This window comes from Phyllobates terribilis, unplaced genomic scaffold (assembly GCF_046119375.1).
Source record: "Phyllobates terribilis strain yellow unplaced genomic scaffold, ASM4611937v1 Scaffold_3__8_contigs__length_932513732, whole genome shotgun sequence".
In the NCBI taxonomy this organism is placed as follows: Eukaryota; Metazoa; Chordata; class Amphibia; order Anura; family Dendrobatidae; genus Phyllobates; species Phyllobates terribilis.
The window spans coordinates 874,695,629-874,715,072 of NW_027362763.1; the positions used below are offsets into that span (position 1 = coordinate 874,695,629).

Sequence of the window (19,444 nt, forward strand, 5' to 3'; positions counted from 1 at the left end):
TATAATATTTAACTATACAGGTCTTATCAAAGCAGTACAAACCTGTCATTCTGTAATTTCCAGGTACGAGTGTGCTGGGCGGCATCTCCATGGTGCTGCTGGTGTAAATGTTGTGGATGCCGTCTCTGCTGTTGCTCCTGCTGAACCTCCACCCAGCAGGGCGGCACAGTTGCAGAAAACCTTGGTATGAGAGTCTCAAAACGAGTTAGTTCAACTAAGCATGTCAGCATTTCCAAGGAGAATGGCTGCTCCACTAAAAGGTCCACACCTGAGGGGGAAATGCCAAGATCTATAAAAATATTCACCTACAGTTAAAATAGTATTACAGCAGACAAACTAAACCCACTGATGCCCCAAAGTCCACAAAGTACATGTACAAGATGTGATGTGGAACATTTTTATACAGGTGGACTTACCTGTTATGCAAGGACTTGAAGGGTTAGACATTGGTTTGATGCCTTCTGTTAACTGCTCCACAGCTTTTGTCAATGACCCATCGACTAGGATATCCGTCTCATCTAGATCATCACACGTTCCTCCAATTTGAAGAAAATGAAGTTCTCCACCTGAAAGGCATGAGGAAGTGCCCTAAGTTGTAGGTGTCACAAAAACTAGCAATATACCAAAGCTGGCTTGGAAGCTAAGCCTGCTTCATACCAGGCAGATGCCGGCTGCTTAGCATAGTCTTCACCTGCCTGTAACTGCCGGCTGCGTAGCATAGCCTTCACCTGCCTGTAACTGCCGGCTGCGTAGCATAGCCTTCACCTGCCTGTAACTGCCGGCTGCGTAGCATAGCCTTCACCTGCCTGTAACTGCCGGCTGCGTAGCATAGCCTTCACTTGCCTGTAACTGCAGCGACCCAAGCTAGCTCGGCATTTACATGATGCGATGGTGGGGAATCAATGGACTTACCACAAAATGAATAATGAATGTCGTAAAAAAATTAAAAAAAAAACAAAAAAAAAAAAAAACAAACACAATTGGACAATTGGATGTGTTTTAAAAAAAAAAAAAAAAAAAATGTTCCTGTGCTGAGATAATCTTATAAATGTGCCCCTGCTGTGTACTGTGTAATGGCTGTGTCTGACCATACAGGGACATGATCTGATCATACCACATCTCCTGGGCAGGGGAGGAAGGGAAAGAGTATACAGACATTACAGCACGGGATCACAGCAGATTTTATTTGTAAAGTGAAACATTTCCCTGCCTGTTTTTAAGCAATATGTTACCTCAAAGAAAGAATCAGCTGTGATCCCCTGCTGTCCTGTCTGTATACTCTTTTGCTTTCTCCTGTGCCCAGGAGACGTGGTATGATCAGACCATGTCCCTGTACGGTCAGACACAACCATTACACAGTACACAGCAGGGTCACATTTATAAGATTATCTCAGCACAGGAACATTTTTTTTTTTTTACATCCAATTGTGGACCTTTTTATTATTCAAAAGATCCATTGATTAAAGTGTTGATTAAAATTAACTTTGTTTGTCAGAAAACCCCTTTGAAGCAAAAGCCAAACCAATGGCGGAACTCATCCTAATATAACAGTAGTGGACTTCCTCTAAACTCCATGCTTGTCCAATTTTAATCGTTTTTGCAGATCAAAATCTGAACAAGGCTTCATTATAAATGATTGGCACAGAGGCAGTCTGTTTTAAGGGATCAGTTTTTTAATATGGTCTGAAAATACCCTAATAGAAAAAGGCTCATCTGCTCTCTATCAAACCCAATGGAGTGTAGTGGTGTTTTACAGTCAACGGTGGATTGGGTCACTATGCTATTAGCTGCACTACCTTATATGCTTTTTGGATACAATACATCGGAGAACCAAGTTACTTCTAAAACCAGTTTAATAGCAAACATTACAAATGAATAAAGCACTGAACGCCTCATTAATTATTTACATTAACCAAGAAGGCAATATACTTGTAAGATAGAAGACCAAGAACTGTGAGCCAGGGCTAGGCAACATATCTCTGGGAAAGTCCCACACGAAGGTCCGAACAGTGAGCTCCAACATAACCCATATAAGAGACGCCATTGGTAAATTATAGTGTGTGTGTGTGTCTGAGTGAGAGAGTGTGTGTGAGTGTGTGTGTGTGTGTGTGTGTGTGTGTGTGTGTGTGTGTGTGTGTGTGTGTGTGTGAGTGTGAGTGTGTGTGTGTATATATTATATATACACAGACACACACAGAGGAGAAACAGACTAGACTGATTGTTGTGAAGCCCCCTTTTCCCTAAGAGTTAGTTATTAGATTCCTGACAAGCTTAGGGAGAGAAGGGGTCATTTGTGGCAACTAGCATCAGCAGATTTAATAACCATAGACTGGCCATGTCCTGGTAACTTGTTCCTTTAGGGGTTGTCCGGGCCAAAATGAAATGTTTCTGAATCGTGACAGTGATTTAAGTGCATACTATCATAACCCCAGAATGTCCTGAGCATGATTTGCATATTTGCGGTCACATGTCGACTAGTGTCCTCCTAGTGAGTCTAGTGACCGCAAGTAAGCAAAATCGCCCACTTGCATGGGGCATACAGGGGAACAGTGACAATGTGAATAACACACGATTTCAGAATTCAGCAGTCTGCAGTCACTGCAGACTTTTCATTTCAGCAAAGATAACCCCTATAAAATGAGTTGTCAGGGATTCTTAGAAATGGTCCAAAATCAGAAATGTGTTAATAGAATATGTATCTATTCATTCCCCCACAGCTGTAGTGGTCCTGCTATGATGACGTCCCATCCTTCACTTATGTGACCTCTGGGACGACAGCAGCTACAGGCTGCATCTCTCTTGGTCACTGCTGAGGCCAGTGTTTGGCTATAGTGGTCACGGAAAGTCAACACAGCTGAACCATAGGAGACGACCAGAGTGGTGATGCAGGGTCAGTGGAGGGTTAAATAAGGGTAAATAAGAGTTTTTTAAAATCCCATACAATTATGATCATGTTTGTTACCAGTTGTGTCATTGTAATAGCAAAGTCCATTTCCTGATAAGCCTGAAAGTCAATCACGTAGATGCGATTAAGCCAATAACTTCTTAAATAGGGCGCAGTCAGACGGCTGTATAAATCGGACTGAGATTTGTCTGCAACGCACGGACTGGCCGGTGGCTCAGCCGACCAGAGTGTGACAGCTGTGTATATTTCTATGCAGCTGTCACACTCAAGTCAGGAGAGCCATCGGCCAGTCCGTGCACGGATACGGCTGTCTGACTGCCCTTAGAGGAAAACATTTTACACCCCATCTACGGCTTGGCTCACAATAGCATGTAGTTTCATTTTTCTTATGCAATATAGGAAAAGAAAAATCCCCTTTATGGACATATTGCCCCAGTATTTGATCAGACTCTCCATAAACTTCAATGGGAACATTCTATCCATCAATCCAACATTGGTAAGTAGCGTATTATGCTTTTTTTTTAAAAAAAAAACACAGAGTGCACACAAATTAAGTCCAATCCTGATGCTTTCCACCTTAGAATGAAAGTTTAAAGGGGATGTCCCCTACTGGCCAACCCCTTCTTAACTGTTAAAGTGCCGCATACAATGTTTTAACGCGCACCTGTCAGCAGGTTTGTGCTCAGTAAACCACATACACCGTCAGGTGGGCGACATTACACTGATTAATATGATACCTTGGTTGATTAAATCCATCCTGGAGTTCTTGTGAAATCTTTACTTTCAGTTTGGAGATAATGATATGCTCGTGCTCCGGGCTGGCCTGTGGGGGGCGCTCTATCTGGTGCTGACTACATATTCATCTATATGCTCTTATGTCAGCTCCCTGTGCCTTCACTGACCAGCCTCCTATTTTACCAAACCCTGCACTACTAGATGCATTATGTAAAATAAGAGGCAGGTCAGTGAAGGCACAGGGAGCTGTCATAAGACAGTTTCAGGAGGACTCACTCATATCATTTGCACTGAGAGAGACAAGCCCATCTAGTTGCATTTTGGCCAGAGAATCCTCATAGCGTGCACTGTGCGCAATGTGAGCAATCCCAAGTCTGCAGTTACAAAGAGTGACTTCAGACTTTTAGTGTTAGACCGGACAACCCCTTTAAACCTGTAATGTTGAACATGCTGCTTGAGTGGCATGGCCGGGATTAGATTTCCATACTTCAAGGTCTGTATATGAACCGTAATTCTCCTGACCCAAAGTTACAGCCTTATGGGCTAATGAGGTTGCGAGTTTGGGTCAGGAGAACCACGGTCAGTCCGGACATTGCAGTCCATATACGGACTATGAAATACGAACATGTAAATCCGACCTATCAATGTTCACATATCAGTCTTGTTCATGGAGTCTATAGTACCAGGCCATCGTACCTCTATGCACTGCCATAAAGGCTAGATAGGACCCCATAAGGAGGGAAAAATACATTTATATATACTGAGTATAACAGACCATGTCACAGTTTTTTTCTGGCAGATTTGTATGAGTATTAAAAACAGAGAAAAAGTGTGTGTGACTAGGTAGAATATATAACATGACAGATGCAGTAGTGGCCTCGTGAACCTCCATGGAAGCCCTACAGCAGCTCTGCACAAACATAGCCAATGTACCGCCACATTCATAAGCCCAAGTACCAGACACTGCCAAGTCATTACACTTTCACATCCTGTGTAACCCTTGATATGTCATAACAAAGCATATGGATTCATGTCCCGACGGCTGGATTCATTCCGATTTACACCAAGCCTTAAAGTCAGAGCATTCTCTAATAACGCATGAATGAAAATCTGATCTTTAAAGCCAAAAGGAGAAATCATTACCACCAAATAATAATATATTAATTTTATCTACAAATCATATAACGCTAACTAATTCTCTGCATGTTATTTTGATAGCGAAAACTATAGTTCAAGCAAAAAGTCCCATAATTCCACTGAGAAACTGTAAAAATTTGGTTGAGCGAATTAATAATTACCAACAAGACTCCTTTAAATCAAATGAGCCAAAACGTAAAGTAAAACGGTGAAATGAAATTTCACAGACATGTTGGGAGTGAGACGATGTCATGAGATGGCATTAAGTCCCTCGCCCTTTGCTAACCAAAGCCGACAGGTTAGCGTACTGTGTGTCTGCTCCGATGCGAGGATAAAAAGTCATTTCAGATCCTAAATAAAACAAATATTAATTGCATTGTGTATTTTCTAATTTTAGAATGATCTTTGAATGAATCTTTGCTTAGGATCTCGTGTCACCAATTTTCAGTGCAGAGAGGAATCAAGCACTTTACAGTCTTAAAGCGGACCAGTCACCAGACAAAAGTGGCCATTTTTTGCTTTTATTTTATTCTTACTGCTTGCTATTCTGTTTGTTTTTTTCTAGTCTGCTATACCGACCTAGAGATAAAAGGTCCTTTTATTTAGTGCTAATTTTTATGGTCTATACAAGGGGACATGGCTCTCAGGATTATTTGGGAGCATGACTTTAGGCTGCGCTGCACAATTACCTTCTGAGCCATACCACCTTGGTAAAAACCATAATAATTAGCATTAATTAAAAAGCCCCATATCACTAACTGAATGGCAGATTTCAAGGGAATCTGTCAGCAGGTTTCTGCTATGGAATCTGAAGGCAGCATGAGGTAGGGGCTGAGACACAGATTTCAGCAGTGTGTCACTTACTAGGCTGTGTACTGTTTCAATACAATAAGTGTTTTATCAGCAAGAGACAGTGTTGATCATTGCGACTAGCTGCCCATGTGCCACCTAGTCCAACCACGCCGCCAGCACTGATTAGCAGCTTATGTCAATATGCAATGTACACAGAAAGCTGGGGTGCTCACGGGGTTAGCTTTCTGTGATACATCTACTGCAGAGAAAACTCTGTATCACAACTGCTGCAACTAGTAAGCCAAGTGATTGATCGCTGGAATCAGGGTCTCTTTCTCTACATTATGCTGCTCTTAGATGAGAAAGTAAAAACCTGGTGACTCCCACATTCCCTATAAAAAAAAAATTAAAAAAAACTGTCCAGTTGTGACCTGGAGGCAGGTTCTCTTTAACCGGAGCCTGTCTGCATATAATGGCTGTTCGAGCCAAGCACGGGCACTCTGTGCACCCTTGTCGAGGACAAATAGATCAGAGCACCTTTCTAGCTTCTTGCTTTCCATTTATTTCGGCCTCGTCCTCCTTGATTGACAGCTGACCTTACAGGGGCAGAGGGTGGATGCAGAATGATGAAAAACAAATAGTTGGGAAGCTGCACTGAACTGCTTGGCCACACAGTCTGCACGGAGCGGCAGTGCTTGGTTTGAACAGTCACTTTGTGCTGACAGACTCCCTTTATAACCTTATCCAATGTGAGCTTTTGAAATGTCTGAAAGTTTCAGTGGTTTTCCTGTAAGTAAATAGCTCCACCATTCATCACCTTCAGCAATTTAGCATAAAAGCACCTGATTGAAGGCCCAGACAATGAACAAACAGCATAGAATAACGGGCACAGGCATTGGGTTTTCAGTCCATTCTTACCTTTAGTACAGGCACACAATCTGTCCGTGCCAGAACAGTAGACAACAGATACAAATGGGTCCACATCATCGGTTCCTTCCTTTTTAGGTGGATCTACTTTAGCCATGACCTCAAATGTTGAAAGATCTAGGATTTTCACAAATCCAACTTGCGTAGTTACCACCAAGTGTCCTAGAGTATGAAGCTCCGATTTCTTCTCCTTTCCAGAAAGATTTTTAGGAGTCAGTGGGGCTTCTTCTGAAGACTCCTCACACTCGTCCTCTCGGTTATCTAAAATATCTGGCTGTAATAGAATAAGTGAGGTAATAGCATCCTGAGGATCTTTAATATGCAAGACTTTTACTGGCTGCTCCTCCAGCGTTACTATTCGGGTAGTATAATTCATTTTGTAAATCAACAAGTAGCCACCGCTCACGCTTCTCTGGACTGGCTGAATAATTAAAGGGTCATGAACATCTGCTGAAGACTCACAGGGGATAACATTGATACTCGTCCCATTCATCCCACTGAGACTGTGCTCAGCTTCTCCTTTCCTCCTACTGCAAAGAGCCGAATTTAATTTGTTTAAATTATTCAAGGCCTCTACTTGATTTATTGCACTCAAGGACTCCGCAGGACATTTCTGTAAACCTATTAAAAGATGGACACCATCAGCACAAGGAAGAATGGAGTCTACACAGAGGTTCTCCTCCTCAGCAAACTTAGGCAGCCGCATACACTGCACCAGTGTCCCCGGCTTAGGGACCATAGACGTCCACTTGTCTGCGTCAGGGGACGTCAGACTGGCGGTGGCCTCGGCAAACTGCTGGATGTACGTGACAGGGGGGTCTTGAAGTAGTAAGTGCTCCTGGTTATCAAGTTCCATCTCGATGATTTGTGGGACAGTAAATCCATCATCATGTAGACTTTTGCTCATAATATTGTTCATATGAGAAAAAAGTTTCCCTGCTTTTTCATCGGACTCTTTAATGCTGTAAAGCAGCAAAATGGGGAGCGTCCTTTTCACCAAAGGAGAGTTAAGGTCAGAGTTCGTGCCAGAATCGTTGTCAGTGGAGCCCTGCTCTGAGGCGCTCTCGCCTGGAGTCCTGTTTAAAGCATCAAGTGACCTGCGAGAATTGCTACTTGTGGGGGAGGACACAGGGGACTTGTAGGTCAGTAAACCACCAGTCAGTAAGCAAGGAAAGGGAATGTTGTGCTGTTCTAAATGTTTTTCCTTGGTCTTTTCATTTTTACAACCAACTAAAGCAGGATTTGCACCAAGTTCTTCTAAGTCCTTTACAGTATCTTCCAGAACATTTGCCACGATCTCCCACTGTAGCTTCTCCGGCTGCTGCAGTATACTAAGAGCTGTTATATCCAGGCTCATCTCCAGCGTTTCCTTCTGAGAAGCGTGTCCTGTGCAAAACAAACATCTATGAGAGCACAACCAACAAGGGGGAAGCGCAAAAAAGGAAGATTGCAGAGTAGGAATCAGGAAACACAACGCCAAGTAATACATCACATTAAATGGGAGCTTTACTGCTTGGAGTAAGTCGATTCTTAGCTTTGAGATAAAAATACTACACACATGCTGTAATTCCTCACCTCGTCCAGCAGCTGAAAACATTCTGGTTTACAAGGATTCATAGAACAAACTTGATCAGGTCCAATTGACAAATGTACATGGGTCATTAAAGTTAAAGAAAATCTGTCAGTAGGATCAATCCTTCTAAGACGTCTATATGGGAATGCAGGCCACATGAAGCTTAATAAAATGATACCTTGATATGCGCGATCCAATGTCTTGTGCCACAGAAATCCATGTTTTACTTATATGGAAATTAACTGTTAAAGCCCTCCTCCCATCAAAGTTGTTATCCTCTTAATATATTGCAGCCTCATATTATATAGCACTGTGTACTTAGAACTGCTCATTTTGTCCTTCTACCTAGTTAATCCTTTCTCTTTCCCATTAGATCTATGGCATCAAGTCATTAAAAACGGACTAGCTGAATCCTTCTAAGCTCTATGTAGAAACAGGAGGTACATTTTCTCTGCACAAGTTATGAATCACTGCAAATGTCTATGGCAGGGGGGAGGAGTGAGCTGAAGAGGGGAGTGAGTCACGCAGGGGACACTTGCTGTTTCTACATAGAGCAGAGAAAAGAGAATTAACTGGGTAGAAAGGCAAAATGAGCAATTGTAAGTACACAGTGCTATATAATATGATGACTGCAATATATTAAGAGGATAAAAACTTTGATGGAAGAGCTTAAAGTGAACCTGTCAGCAAGATTTTGCTAAGTAAACAACAGGCATTGTAATGTTGGGTCTGCTGCACTGATTAATATGATACCTGAGGTGAAGAAATTTGTCTTGTGGTTCTCGTATAATCAGTGTTTGCAGTTTTGAGTTAATGATATGCCCGTGCTCTGGGGCAGGACCGTAGTCAGGGTCTTATCCTGGTGCTCTAAGCCAGATCAGCAAGAAAAGACCTGCCCACAGGCCCACCTGTCTCTCTGTCTGGCTGTCTCTATGATGAGGAACATACTTGTGTTCGGGGCGGCCTGTGGGCAGGTCTTTTCTTGCTGTTCTGGCCTAGACCACGAGGATAAGACCCCACCTACAGGCCCGCCCCAGAGCACGGGAATATCATTAACTCAAAACTGCAAACACTGATTACACAAGAACCACAAGTCGGATTTCTTCACCTCAGGTATGTAATTAAATCAGTGCAGCAGACCCAACAAGACACTGCATGTAGTTTACTTGGCAAAATCCTGCTGACAGATTCGCTTTAAGATCAATGGGCCAGATACAGATCTATGAGAATCTGCCTCCAGAACATATTTTAAATGAAAGGTGTTACCAGTGTGAACCAATTAATATCCGACAGTCTGCTCTCACACTGAGACACTGCTGTACAGTGAGATCAAAACTAACAGTACAGCAGAGTTAATACTGTGATGAGACAGAGTTCACTTCTGTTGTACTAACATTTGCACTGCAGGTCTCCTTTCAGCTTCAATCTCACAGGCAGCCAGTGTGGGGGAAGAGGCAGTACAGCAGGGCTGCCAGCACTATGAGTGAATGAGTACTGCTGCAAATGTGTGTAAAGAGAGAAAATTCACTCCTGCTGTAAGGTGTTAGGTCTGATCCCACTGTAGTGAGCAAAATGTTAGCCAATAAATGTCTCATACTGGTAACTCCTTTTATTTATAAGTTTTGGTGCCAGACTTATCGATTTAGACCAAACAACCACCCCTTTAAAAACTCATTTATATATTGAGAAAAACATGAATGTCTCTGGAATAAGAAATCAAATTGCAGATATCAATGTATCATTTTATTCAGCTTCCTATGACCTACATGTCCATAAAGACGGCTTAAGAGGGTTGATCCTACTGACAGATTCCCTTTAAAACTGTGAAACTGACAGCCACAGGTTATACTCACATGGCTGTATTACAGCTCACTGTATACTGACATCAGAATTAACACACCTAAACTGACTTGTATGACAATCTGTAAAAAAAAGAAAAATTACCTGTTACAGAATCAGATCTTGAACGCTCTTCACTATCTGAATCATCCAGCAAATCATCACTTAAATAAAAATGGATAAAAAACAGTGTTTATCAAAAGGAAAAAAAAAGTGAAAAATAAGTTAAAGATTAAATGTTCATATTGAAAGGGATATCCCCAGGTAATAAATGTCTTATCACTGGGCCCTACCTCCCCCAAACTAGAACAGTGGTCTAAAAACCATCGTTCTTCCTCAGAGAAAAGAAGCTTGTAAGCATGCAACCTGCCGCTCAATTTAATGCTTGAGGGACTGACAGACACAGCCAAGTACTGGACTGAGTAAAGCACCACCGCACATGCTTAGCCCCTATTACATTCAAACTTCTTCCCACCACAGTTGTGCACAGAGCAAATAATTAACAAAATGGAAATGTGTAACCAACCCCCCTACTATGGATAACATAGTAACCGGTCTTCTCAAATTCACCCTAAAGCAGCAATTGTTTAAAGCTGGTTAAAAGTACTGAATGGATCCCAAGACCCAGCCGTACACGACCACCTTCCATTTCCTATTTCCACAATTTGACAGATGTGGAAAATATACGTTATCTGCCCAACAACTGAAAAGTGTAATAGGTCTCTGCTCACTTCTGACATCACATCTACTGATGTGATTAGGATAGGAACATAGAACTTGCTAATGGTGCACACATTTTGGCAGGTATCAGTAATGGGAACTCACTAGTCCCACTCACCTCCCATTGCAGAAGGGATTGAAGCCAAAAATGTATTGCTCTTCACCGCTCGGCATTTCTTTTTTTACTTTAGTCTTGAAGATTCTGTCACTATATCTGCAGCAGGGGCAGAGTGCCTGACAGTGATCCACAATCGCCAGAGACATCCTTATATTAGGTACCACCCTCCTATGACCTGAACTAGGCAACACAAGGAGTATCTATCGCCTTACCCTGAAATGATGAGATTTGGCCCTATTTCTAATAAAATGCTCACCTCAAATCTACAAAATATTAAAACTTAAATGTTTTGAAAAAAGACAACAGGGTGAGCACCAAGTATATAGCAAAAGTACTGTCTGTTCTTTTGCTTGTTTTTTTTTTTTTTTAAATCACAGCAGTTAAAGATAAATGTGCGCCCCACTGACTTCAGCAGACACTAATAGGAAAAGCTAAGCTAGGGGCACAAGCCCACTTTGCAGATAGGTGGGAAAAGAAGAATATGTGGTATGTTAAAGGTAATCTGTCACCAGGTTTTTGCCACCTAATCTGAGCGCAGCAGAATGTAGAGACTGAGACCCTGATTCCAGCAGTGTGTCACTTACTGGGCTGCTTGTTGTAATTTTGATAAAATCACCGTTTTATCAGCAGGAGATTATCACTAGTCTTCACTGTGCAAAGGCAGAAAACAGTCAAATCAGTGGTGTGGGATGGTTATACAGAGTTCAGCATTCAGCGAACTGCCAAATCTGCAGCAGATAAACGGTGATTTTATCAAAACTGAAAAAAGCAGGCCAGTAAGTAACATCAATAGATTCGCGGTCTGTGCCCCTACATTATGCTGCTCTCCGATGTGGTAGCAAAAACCTGGTAACAGATTGGATGGCCCATAAGTTTGCACTTACCGGTAATCAGTCACCATGTTTATGCTGCCATATCCGAGTGCAGCACATAGCTACAGACACCCTGATTATAGCAGTGTGTCACTTACTTGACAAAATTCAGTCCTTTTAATAAAATCACCTTTGAAAAGCAGCAAGCTGATTAAGGACCCCTTGTATTAATGAGCTCCGGCTTTTCCTGTCCTGCAAGCCAGATATTAAAAGCTTTCGCCCAATTACAGTTCATAATGAGAAAACTGTCAATTACCAGCAGCTGCAGCTCATGAATACCAAGGAAGAAATATCATTAAATGAGACGTTTGATATGTTCTAATATATATTGATAGTCCAAAATAAACTTATTCTCACCCACAAAGCTCTCCACAGTTATCCACCACCCTACATCTCCTCCCTCATCTCTATTACCCTACCCGTGCCCTCCATTTTGCCAATGACCTAAGCTTAACATCCTAAATAATCCGAACCACACACTCCCATCTCCAAGACTTCTTGTGAGCTGCGCCAATTCTCTGGAACACACTACCCAGGACAAGTCAATTAATTCACAATACCTACAGCGCCTAAAAACGCATTTCTTTAGACTTGCCTATCGCCTCACCTCACTAACTACTCCCGTTTTGCTCTTCCAAATCTGATCCCTGGTAGCATCTGTTCCCACACCCTACATCCACTTAATAGCCCTCTGTGTCTGTACTGTACAGGTACTGGCTGGTGACCGGTTCTTGTGTTATGTGCATACCCTATTTAATACATTGATGGTGGGACCAAACAAGACAAGCACTTTTTACCATTTACCTTTCGTGTCTCCCTTATTTCCTCATAGATTGTGAGCTGGCGAGCAGGGCCCTCACTCCTCTAGGTATCTGTTAAGTTATAAGTTACTCTGCAATGTCTTTATAAATCCCCTCTGTAATGTAAAGTGCTGCAGAGTATGTTGGCGCTATAGAAATAGAATTTATTATAACATTATATAAAATCACCTGTCTCCCTCTAACTTTGGGATATCTGAACAGCTGGATGAATCTTCTAACCACGCAAGCGTTGGCCTCCGAGTCTCCACCGTGGTGGTTGCTGTGGTGGTACTCGAGTCACCAGTGAGAACGAGTAGCTGCACTATTGCAGGATCATATGGATTTACTTCAAATTTTAAGTGCACCTTAAAAAGAAAGATGAAACGCACCATTGAACATTGATTAGTTACTGACCCTGATCCTTAGTTAACGATTAACCATAGAATTGTAGAGAGCGAGTACCTTCATAAACTTCGATACATCCCACACGCAAATCTTTCCTCTTTTTGTTGCAGCAGCTAGAAAGTGCGGACAGTTCCCTACCCCAAAGCAGGATATCCTATCTGTGCCATCCGTGCAGGGGAACTGGGCAGGACATGTTGCAAGAGTGACCGAGAGGGGTACATTCTGAGTATGTTCTCCTTTTACAAACGGGCAGTTAGGGGAATGTCTCTCATGTTCAGACCTTGATTGGGGAAAAATAAAAATTCAAGATCTTCATAAACATTACAACTTATATACATAACCGTTACCAAAAAAAAAAAAAAAAAAAAGTACATTTAACACATGACTAACCCTAAAAATGAATGCGAAAAGTAGGTAGGACATTTCCTTGCCCCAACTATTTGACAGCTCGCAGGATTTTCTGCATGTTCCTAAAACATACTTTTGTCGAAATGGGATAAAATGGAGCAAAATGTGCAAAACTACATAGTCATTCTAGTAACTGGCCATAGGGGTGACTAAAGTTAGATACGTGCATTAAAGTCATCTGGTTTTAGTGTGATCAGCAGTCTATCGAAAGAATATATTAGTTTCACGATCCTCCACAAACAGATGTCGTTGGGGAAAAAAGTGATCAGACATTATGAATTTCATTGCCCAATCCTTTTGTTCTCAAAAAAGGTAAACTGCTGGTAGAGGTCTCTAGAAGCTTTCTCTCTTCTCTCCAGGGAAAATACATACAGGAAGAACAGTGTGTGTATATGTGTGAGGGGCCAGGAGGAATACCTGCAAAATAGCTTCAACTACTGAAGGTAAATGGGCACATTAAAGAAATAAAAGTTCACTAGTATAAATCTATTTAAAGAGAACCTGTCACCTCGGAAAACGCTAGTTACCTACAGATAAAGTGTTAATCTGTAGGTAAATAGCAATACAATACTCATGGCCACCTGAAGCCAAAGTTCAGCTATAGGGCGCAAATCACCATCTCCTCCCAGGAGCCGCCGGACTTCAGTCATAGGGGCGTGAACGGAGTGGCTACAGTCACCGCTCGCTATACTGTAAGCAGCCCAGGCACTTTGACAGCCGGCAATGCAGCGTATCTGTGTAGAGCAAGTTGTCAAAGGGCTGGGGCATATTGAGCAGTGACTGTGGCCGCTCCGTGCACGCCCCTATAACTGAAAGCCAACTGAAAGCTGGGCGGAAATAAGTTAATTTTCTCCCAGTAGCCGCACTTTCAGTAAGACGGCCGGGCAGCTTTATAATTATTTAACTGCAGATTAACTATATCTGAAGGTAAATAGCATTTTCCCAATGGGACATGTTTTCTTTAGCAAAGAAAAAATTCACATCTGGTGCCCTGTCCAAAGGCAAAATTAATTTTCACTTGCCAGGGTTCATCTGTAGGTTCCCAGCAAACTAAACATACACTACATGTGAAACACATGGCACGATCATCTCCTGAGGAAGCTGGCTGTAAAGAAACAAAAGAATAAAAATAAAAATATATAATTGCACATAAGAAAGTGAACTGACTGTTCAGGTAATAAACTGGATCTCACCTGATGGTAAAAACCTGCTTGAGCCATAGGGTCCGGCTGTGCCCACCTGTAGCCAACATGAGGCCATGAAGTGAACGTCTCTCGTCTATTTGCTTCACTATACATCAAGGACCTAGCAGAGAGTTAAAAGAGAACTTTTGGTGAGTATTTAGCAAAACAGCTCGTCTCAAACACTGTGGCTACAATTAGTTTGTCTTTACACCCAGAAGCAGTTTGCAGCATTTATGAAGTCCATGCCAAACAAGACAGCAGAAGTCACACGTTTCTGGCTCTCTGACCTATATCTCCATTAGAGCAGCTTTATCTACAAAGTTGTTTTTGTATTTTGCTAAAATTATGCAATTTTGAGAGCTTTTCCCCAACTTTTTTTGCCAAAGAAAATAGCGGTGACAAGTTATTTTAAAACTTTGCTTTTGTGAAAGCCTTCATCTCGATATTTCACATTATTAGTGGTAGAATCCCCTTTGCTGTAGGTTTAAGAAAGCAGTTATACAGCAAGTTAAAAAAATAAAAAAAATACAACATTTTAAGGGAATCAGTCACCAGGATTTTACAAAGGCAGAGACCCTGATTCTTGCAATGCATCACTTGCCAGTCAGCATGCTTTTATTTTGTTAATCAGTGTTTTCCCTGATCTAGCAGTTCTCTGAATGCTGAGCTCTGTATAATCCGCCCACACCACCGATTGGGTTCACTTTATATGGGCAGTAAGCTGCCAACCAGTACTTGGTGGGTGGGGTCATGCAGAGCTCATGAATATGGAGGACTACCTGCCACCAGGTTTACTAGCCCTCTAGTGATAATCTTCTGCTGATAAAACCATGATTTTATCAAAATTACATTAAGCAGCCCAGAAAGTGACATTGCTGGGTCTCTGCATCTACAGCTTGCGGCTCTCAGATTAGGTGGCAGAAACCTGGTGAGATTATGTTTAATTACTAAGCAAGATACATGATATCTCCACGTGTACAACATACCGATCTACAGAGCGTCCAGGGCCCACACCAAGCTCAGGCCTCGCACTAGGTAGTAGGTAGGACAGTCTGTCCATTATAGAAGATGCTACAGGCAGGGCGGCAATATTTTGATTTATCTTCTTCAACTCGTTCACAATGGCACCAGTTACAGACTTTAAAACATGATGAGGAAGATGAAATGTGACCGTCGCCCACTGGAAAAAAAAATGTTTACTTAATACTTTGGGTATGGAGTTCAGGTAAACGGGTATTCAAGTTTGAAAGATATATTTTATTTCTGGGATAGGGGATAACTTTCCGATCACCAGTGGTCTTATTGCTGGGACCCCACATATCCTAAGAACCGGGCTCTAAGGAGTCCCATGTGAATGGATTGGTGTTGATCATGCACGCTGCTGCTCCATTTATTCTTATGGGAGTGCTAATGACCAGCTGAACGCAACACTCAGCTATCTCCGGCGGTCAGAGAAAAATTAATGGAACAGCAGTGTACAAGATCAACCACCGCTCCATTCACATGAAGCCCCGGTTCTCTGGTTTAGACCCAAAAGTTCAGATGCCCAGCAATATGGAAGTTTTCCCTTATTCTACGGACAGGAAATAGTTTTCTAACTTGCAAATTCCCCTTTAAAAGGAATGTCCAATGTTTAAAAGAAACTTGTCATGTTGAAGATAGTATCTGATCTGCAGGCAGGTTGTTATAGAGCAAGAGATGATCAGATCAATATACATTTTTGTTGGGAAAAGTTTCAGAAAAACTTGTATTTTATTCACAGAAATCCCTGGTCTGTATGTCCCTAGTAGGCGGTCCTACTCAGTGATTGAGTCTGACCTGTATGACTGCTCATGCAGAGATGGCTGTCAATCAATAGTAGGACCGCCCACTGGACTGCATTCTAGGGGTTTCAATGAATAAAATTAAAGTTATATTGAATCTTTGAGAACAAACCTATAAATCATTCTGCTCATTCACCTTCTTCTCTATCCCATTCTGTTCACAAAATCGGACTGTATTTAAAATGTTACGTGCTCCCACTAAATATTACTAAGATCAGGCAAAAAAAACACATTTCCAAAGGTTTCATTTTTAATGATACTGATTGACAACTTATCAATCTGTGTGATGTAGAAATGCTATATTGAATTTAGTAAGTTCAGAGAATTTAGGATTTTGTAATGCGGATCGACAGGAAGATGAACTGATGACTGCAGTGTAAAATGACAGGACAAACGAATTGTAAGCTGATGCTATTTTTGCTGCAGTCAGTTTATTTGTAAAGAAATAGACCCCGAGTCAAGACAGTTGATTTTCTTGCTGATCTTGATTAGGGGGTTGTCTAGGAGGCAAACCCTCCTGATTCATTAAGAAGAGCACGCTTCTTAATAAATCAGGAGTGTCTAATAATGGGCATGCACCTCCATGTGCTACGCCAGAAATCTTATTCCAATACTGACTAGACTAAGATTTCTGTTGTAAGGAACATCACAATTTGTCAGGAATTAGACAAGCTCGAGTGTCATGCCCTCGCAAAACCCATTTTGGCAGATCTGGAAGAAACTGTTGTAAAAACGCTAACTTTTGGCAGCTTTTCAAAGCAATTTACACCAGAATACTGATAAAATTGGTTTGATGAATCGGGGCTATAATCTGTAAGGAAGCCATAAACCTAAAAAGTAGCAAAAATAAGTCTGGTCTTACCCTTTCATCTTTCAAGTCTTTCTAAAAGCATTATAAAATAGTTTGTGCCGAAATACAGAACACACTAATGGGAAAAATATAAATTAGGAAAGTTTTCCCTGCTTTCTGCAGAGAGCATATGGCAGTCACATAGATGTAAGGCAGCATTATGGCCCTAAGACTAAAGTTATTCTATGCATGTGGTCTATAACCAAACCTGATAATTAAAGTGAGGAAGACCTGATGTATAATTACTTTAAGTAGCAGCGTAGCACTGGCACAAAGGTGACTATATGGCCACACAGAAAAGCAAAGAATTTACTAGAGAGTGACTTGGAACGCTGCCTTCTCCCAACCAGCACCCGCTAATGTTACCATCACACTAGTAAATGAAATAACTTATGTTATAGAATTATTTCTAGACCTAGACATAGGGAGTCTAATATGATTTTTTTATTATTATGTTTGTACGATTGATATCTACAAGTGCAGAACAGCGTCTGACCTGAACACAAGCCTGACACTGAAGAAGCTGCACATTGTCCGCCTGACACAGCAATGTACTAAAAGGCGTCAGAAAAATGGAAGCACTTTACTGAGAATGTTTAGCCAATGGGTTAGAAGGAAATCCCTTCACGGTCAGTAATTTACTAATACCTTCCTTCTGTAGAACCTGAGAAAGGCTTTCTTACCTTGGCAACCTTATGATTCGCTGCGGTCTCGTGTGAGGTATTTTTAAAGCCATCTTTGAGTTGCATAATAAAGAGATCATAACCTTCAGCACTAGATACATCGATCTTCTCCAGGCAAGCCGATAACAACTGCTGCACCTGTAATTCAGTCATAGAAAAAGTATCAGAATGGGAAGAGAAGACAGGTGATGTGTTCATACCCAACAGGAAAACACAAAAGATACAGAATAGATCAAGCCATGTAGGAAAGAAGCAGGAAGGTGGGGAAACTAAATGGCTGCATAACACAGCTCTGCTGTACACACACACGTATCAAGTATTAGCACCTATAACTTATCACTATCGGACCGCCCATTGATTTTAAGCTTCTGGGCGGTCCACATTCTAAAAAAATCACCGCATAGTAGTGCTACTGCACGTCACCATGTAGCTGCAGGAGCAGAGACAGTTATCCAATATAGACATATTTGGTATAGCTGCATTCACAGATGTGTGATCAAAATATAAAATATGTTAATTGGATCAATAAACCGTGTAAAGAGAAAAAAAAAAAACTCCAAATGCCAGAATTACATTTTTTTTGGCCGCTGCAACACTGACTTGTATCTACCCCAAAATGGTATTAATAAAAACATCAGCTCAAGGCGCAAAAAATAAGCCATCACCCACCTAAGATCCCGAAAAATGGAAATGCCACGGGTCTCGTAAAACTGTGTTTCATGCAAATATTTCAGAATTTTTTTCTTCATCACTTAAAAAACAAAATTAAAACACGTTTGGTATCTGCATACTCGTACTGACCTGGGGAATCATACTTTTAGGTCAGTTTCACCAAATGGTGAATATGATAAAAAAAAAAATAAAAAAAAATAATGATGGTGGAGTTGCACTCTTTTGGCAATATAACTGCACTTGGAATTTTTTTCCCCGTTTTCCAGTACACTATATGGTAAAATCAATGCTCCCATTCAAAAGTACAACTCGTCCCACAAAAAAAAAGCCCTCATACGGCTAAATTGACGGAAAATCAAAAAAGTTATGGCTCTTGGAAGAAGGGGATGAAAAAACGAAGACAAAAAAAGTGGCCCGGGGGAGGGGAATTATTCTCATTAGATGACATACTATTACATCATGCAGCAAGTGTGGGTGTATCGAGTGGGCTCAGTACCTGATCCTATTATACACAGGGAAGGAGCCAGATGTGTTACACAGCCAGAATCTGCCTCTTACAACAGCAATCAGAGCTAGTTCCTAAACTCAGCTGTTTAGCCCCTTAAAGGGAACCGGTCACGTCAAAAACCGCTATTAACCTGCAGATATGGGTCTAAAAAACAGCAGTTGTAACCGTGCCCTCGGCACTGACTGACAGCCAGCTCTAATGCTGAACGAGCTGTCAGTCAGTTGCGGGGGCGTGGCTACAGACGCCATTCTCTGCACAGAGCGGTGACTTAAATGTCCCGGTGCCACACCTATGATTGAAACCCAAAACCGAGGATTAATAACAGAGTTAATTTCCTCCCAGTGGCCAAGCTTTAAGTGCAGGTGCCAGGCAGGTACAGAAAACTACTAACTTGTAGAGTAACCCAATATCTACAAGTTAACAAAAAAAATTTCAAGTGACCGATTTCCTATAAATCTAGCAGTTAAAGTGTCTGCAGCATTTAAAGAACCAA

General features: G+C 41.6%; 1 protein-coding gene across 9 annotated transcripts in view; it reads right to left on the minus strand.

Moving 5' to 3' along the window:
- The window catches only part of BIRC6 (baculoviral IAP repeat containing 6), a 288,254-nt gene that overhangs the window by 240,955 nt on the left and 27,855 nt on the right, over positions 1-19,444 (minus strand). For all 9 annotated transcript variants that reach the window (XM_073672646.1, XM_073672640.1, XM_073672642.1 and 6 more), the window contains exons 3-12: positions 17,772-17,909; positions 15,402-15,595; positions 14,425-14,536; positions 14,254-14,336; positions 12,881-13,103; positions 12,608-12,783; positions 10,014-10,072; positions 6,488-7,882; positions 417-566; positions 43-268 (exon numbers count right to left, since the gene is read on the minus strand). In XM_073672646.1, the coding sequence (XP_073528747.1) occupies positions 43-268; positions 417-566; positions 6,488-7,882; positions 10,014-10,072; positions 12,608-12,783; positions 12,881-13,103; positions 14,254-14,336; positions 14,425-14,536; positions 15,402-15,595; positions 17,772-17,909 (2,756 nt within the window). The remainder of the gene's footprint in view (positions 1-42; positions 269-416; positions 567-6,487; positions 7,883-10,013; positions 10,073-12,607; positions 12,784-12,880; positions 13,104-14,253; positions 14,337-14,424; positions 14,537-15,401; positions 15,596-17,771; positions 17,910-19,444) is intronic.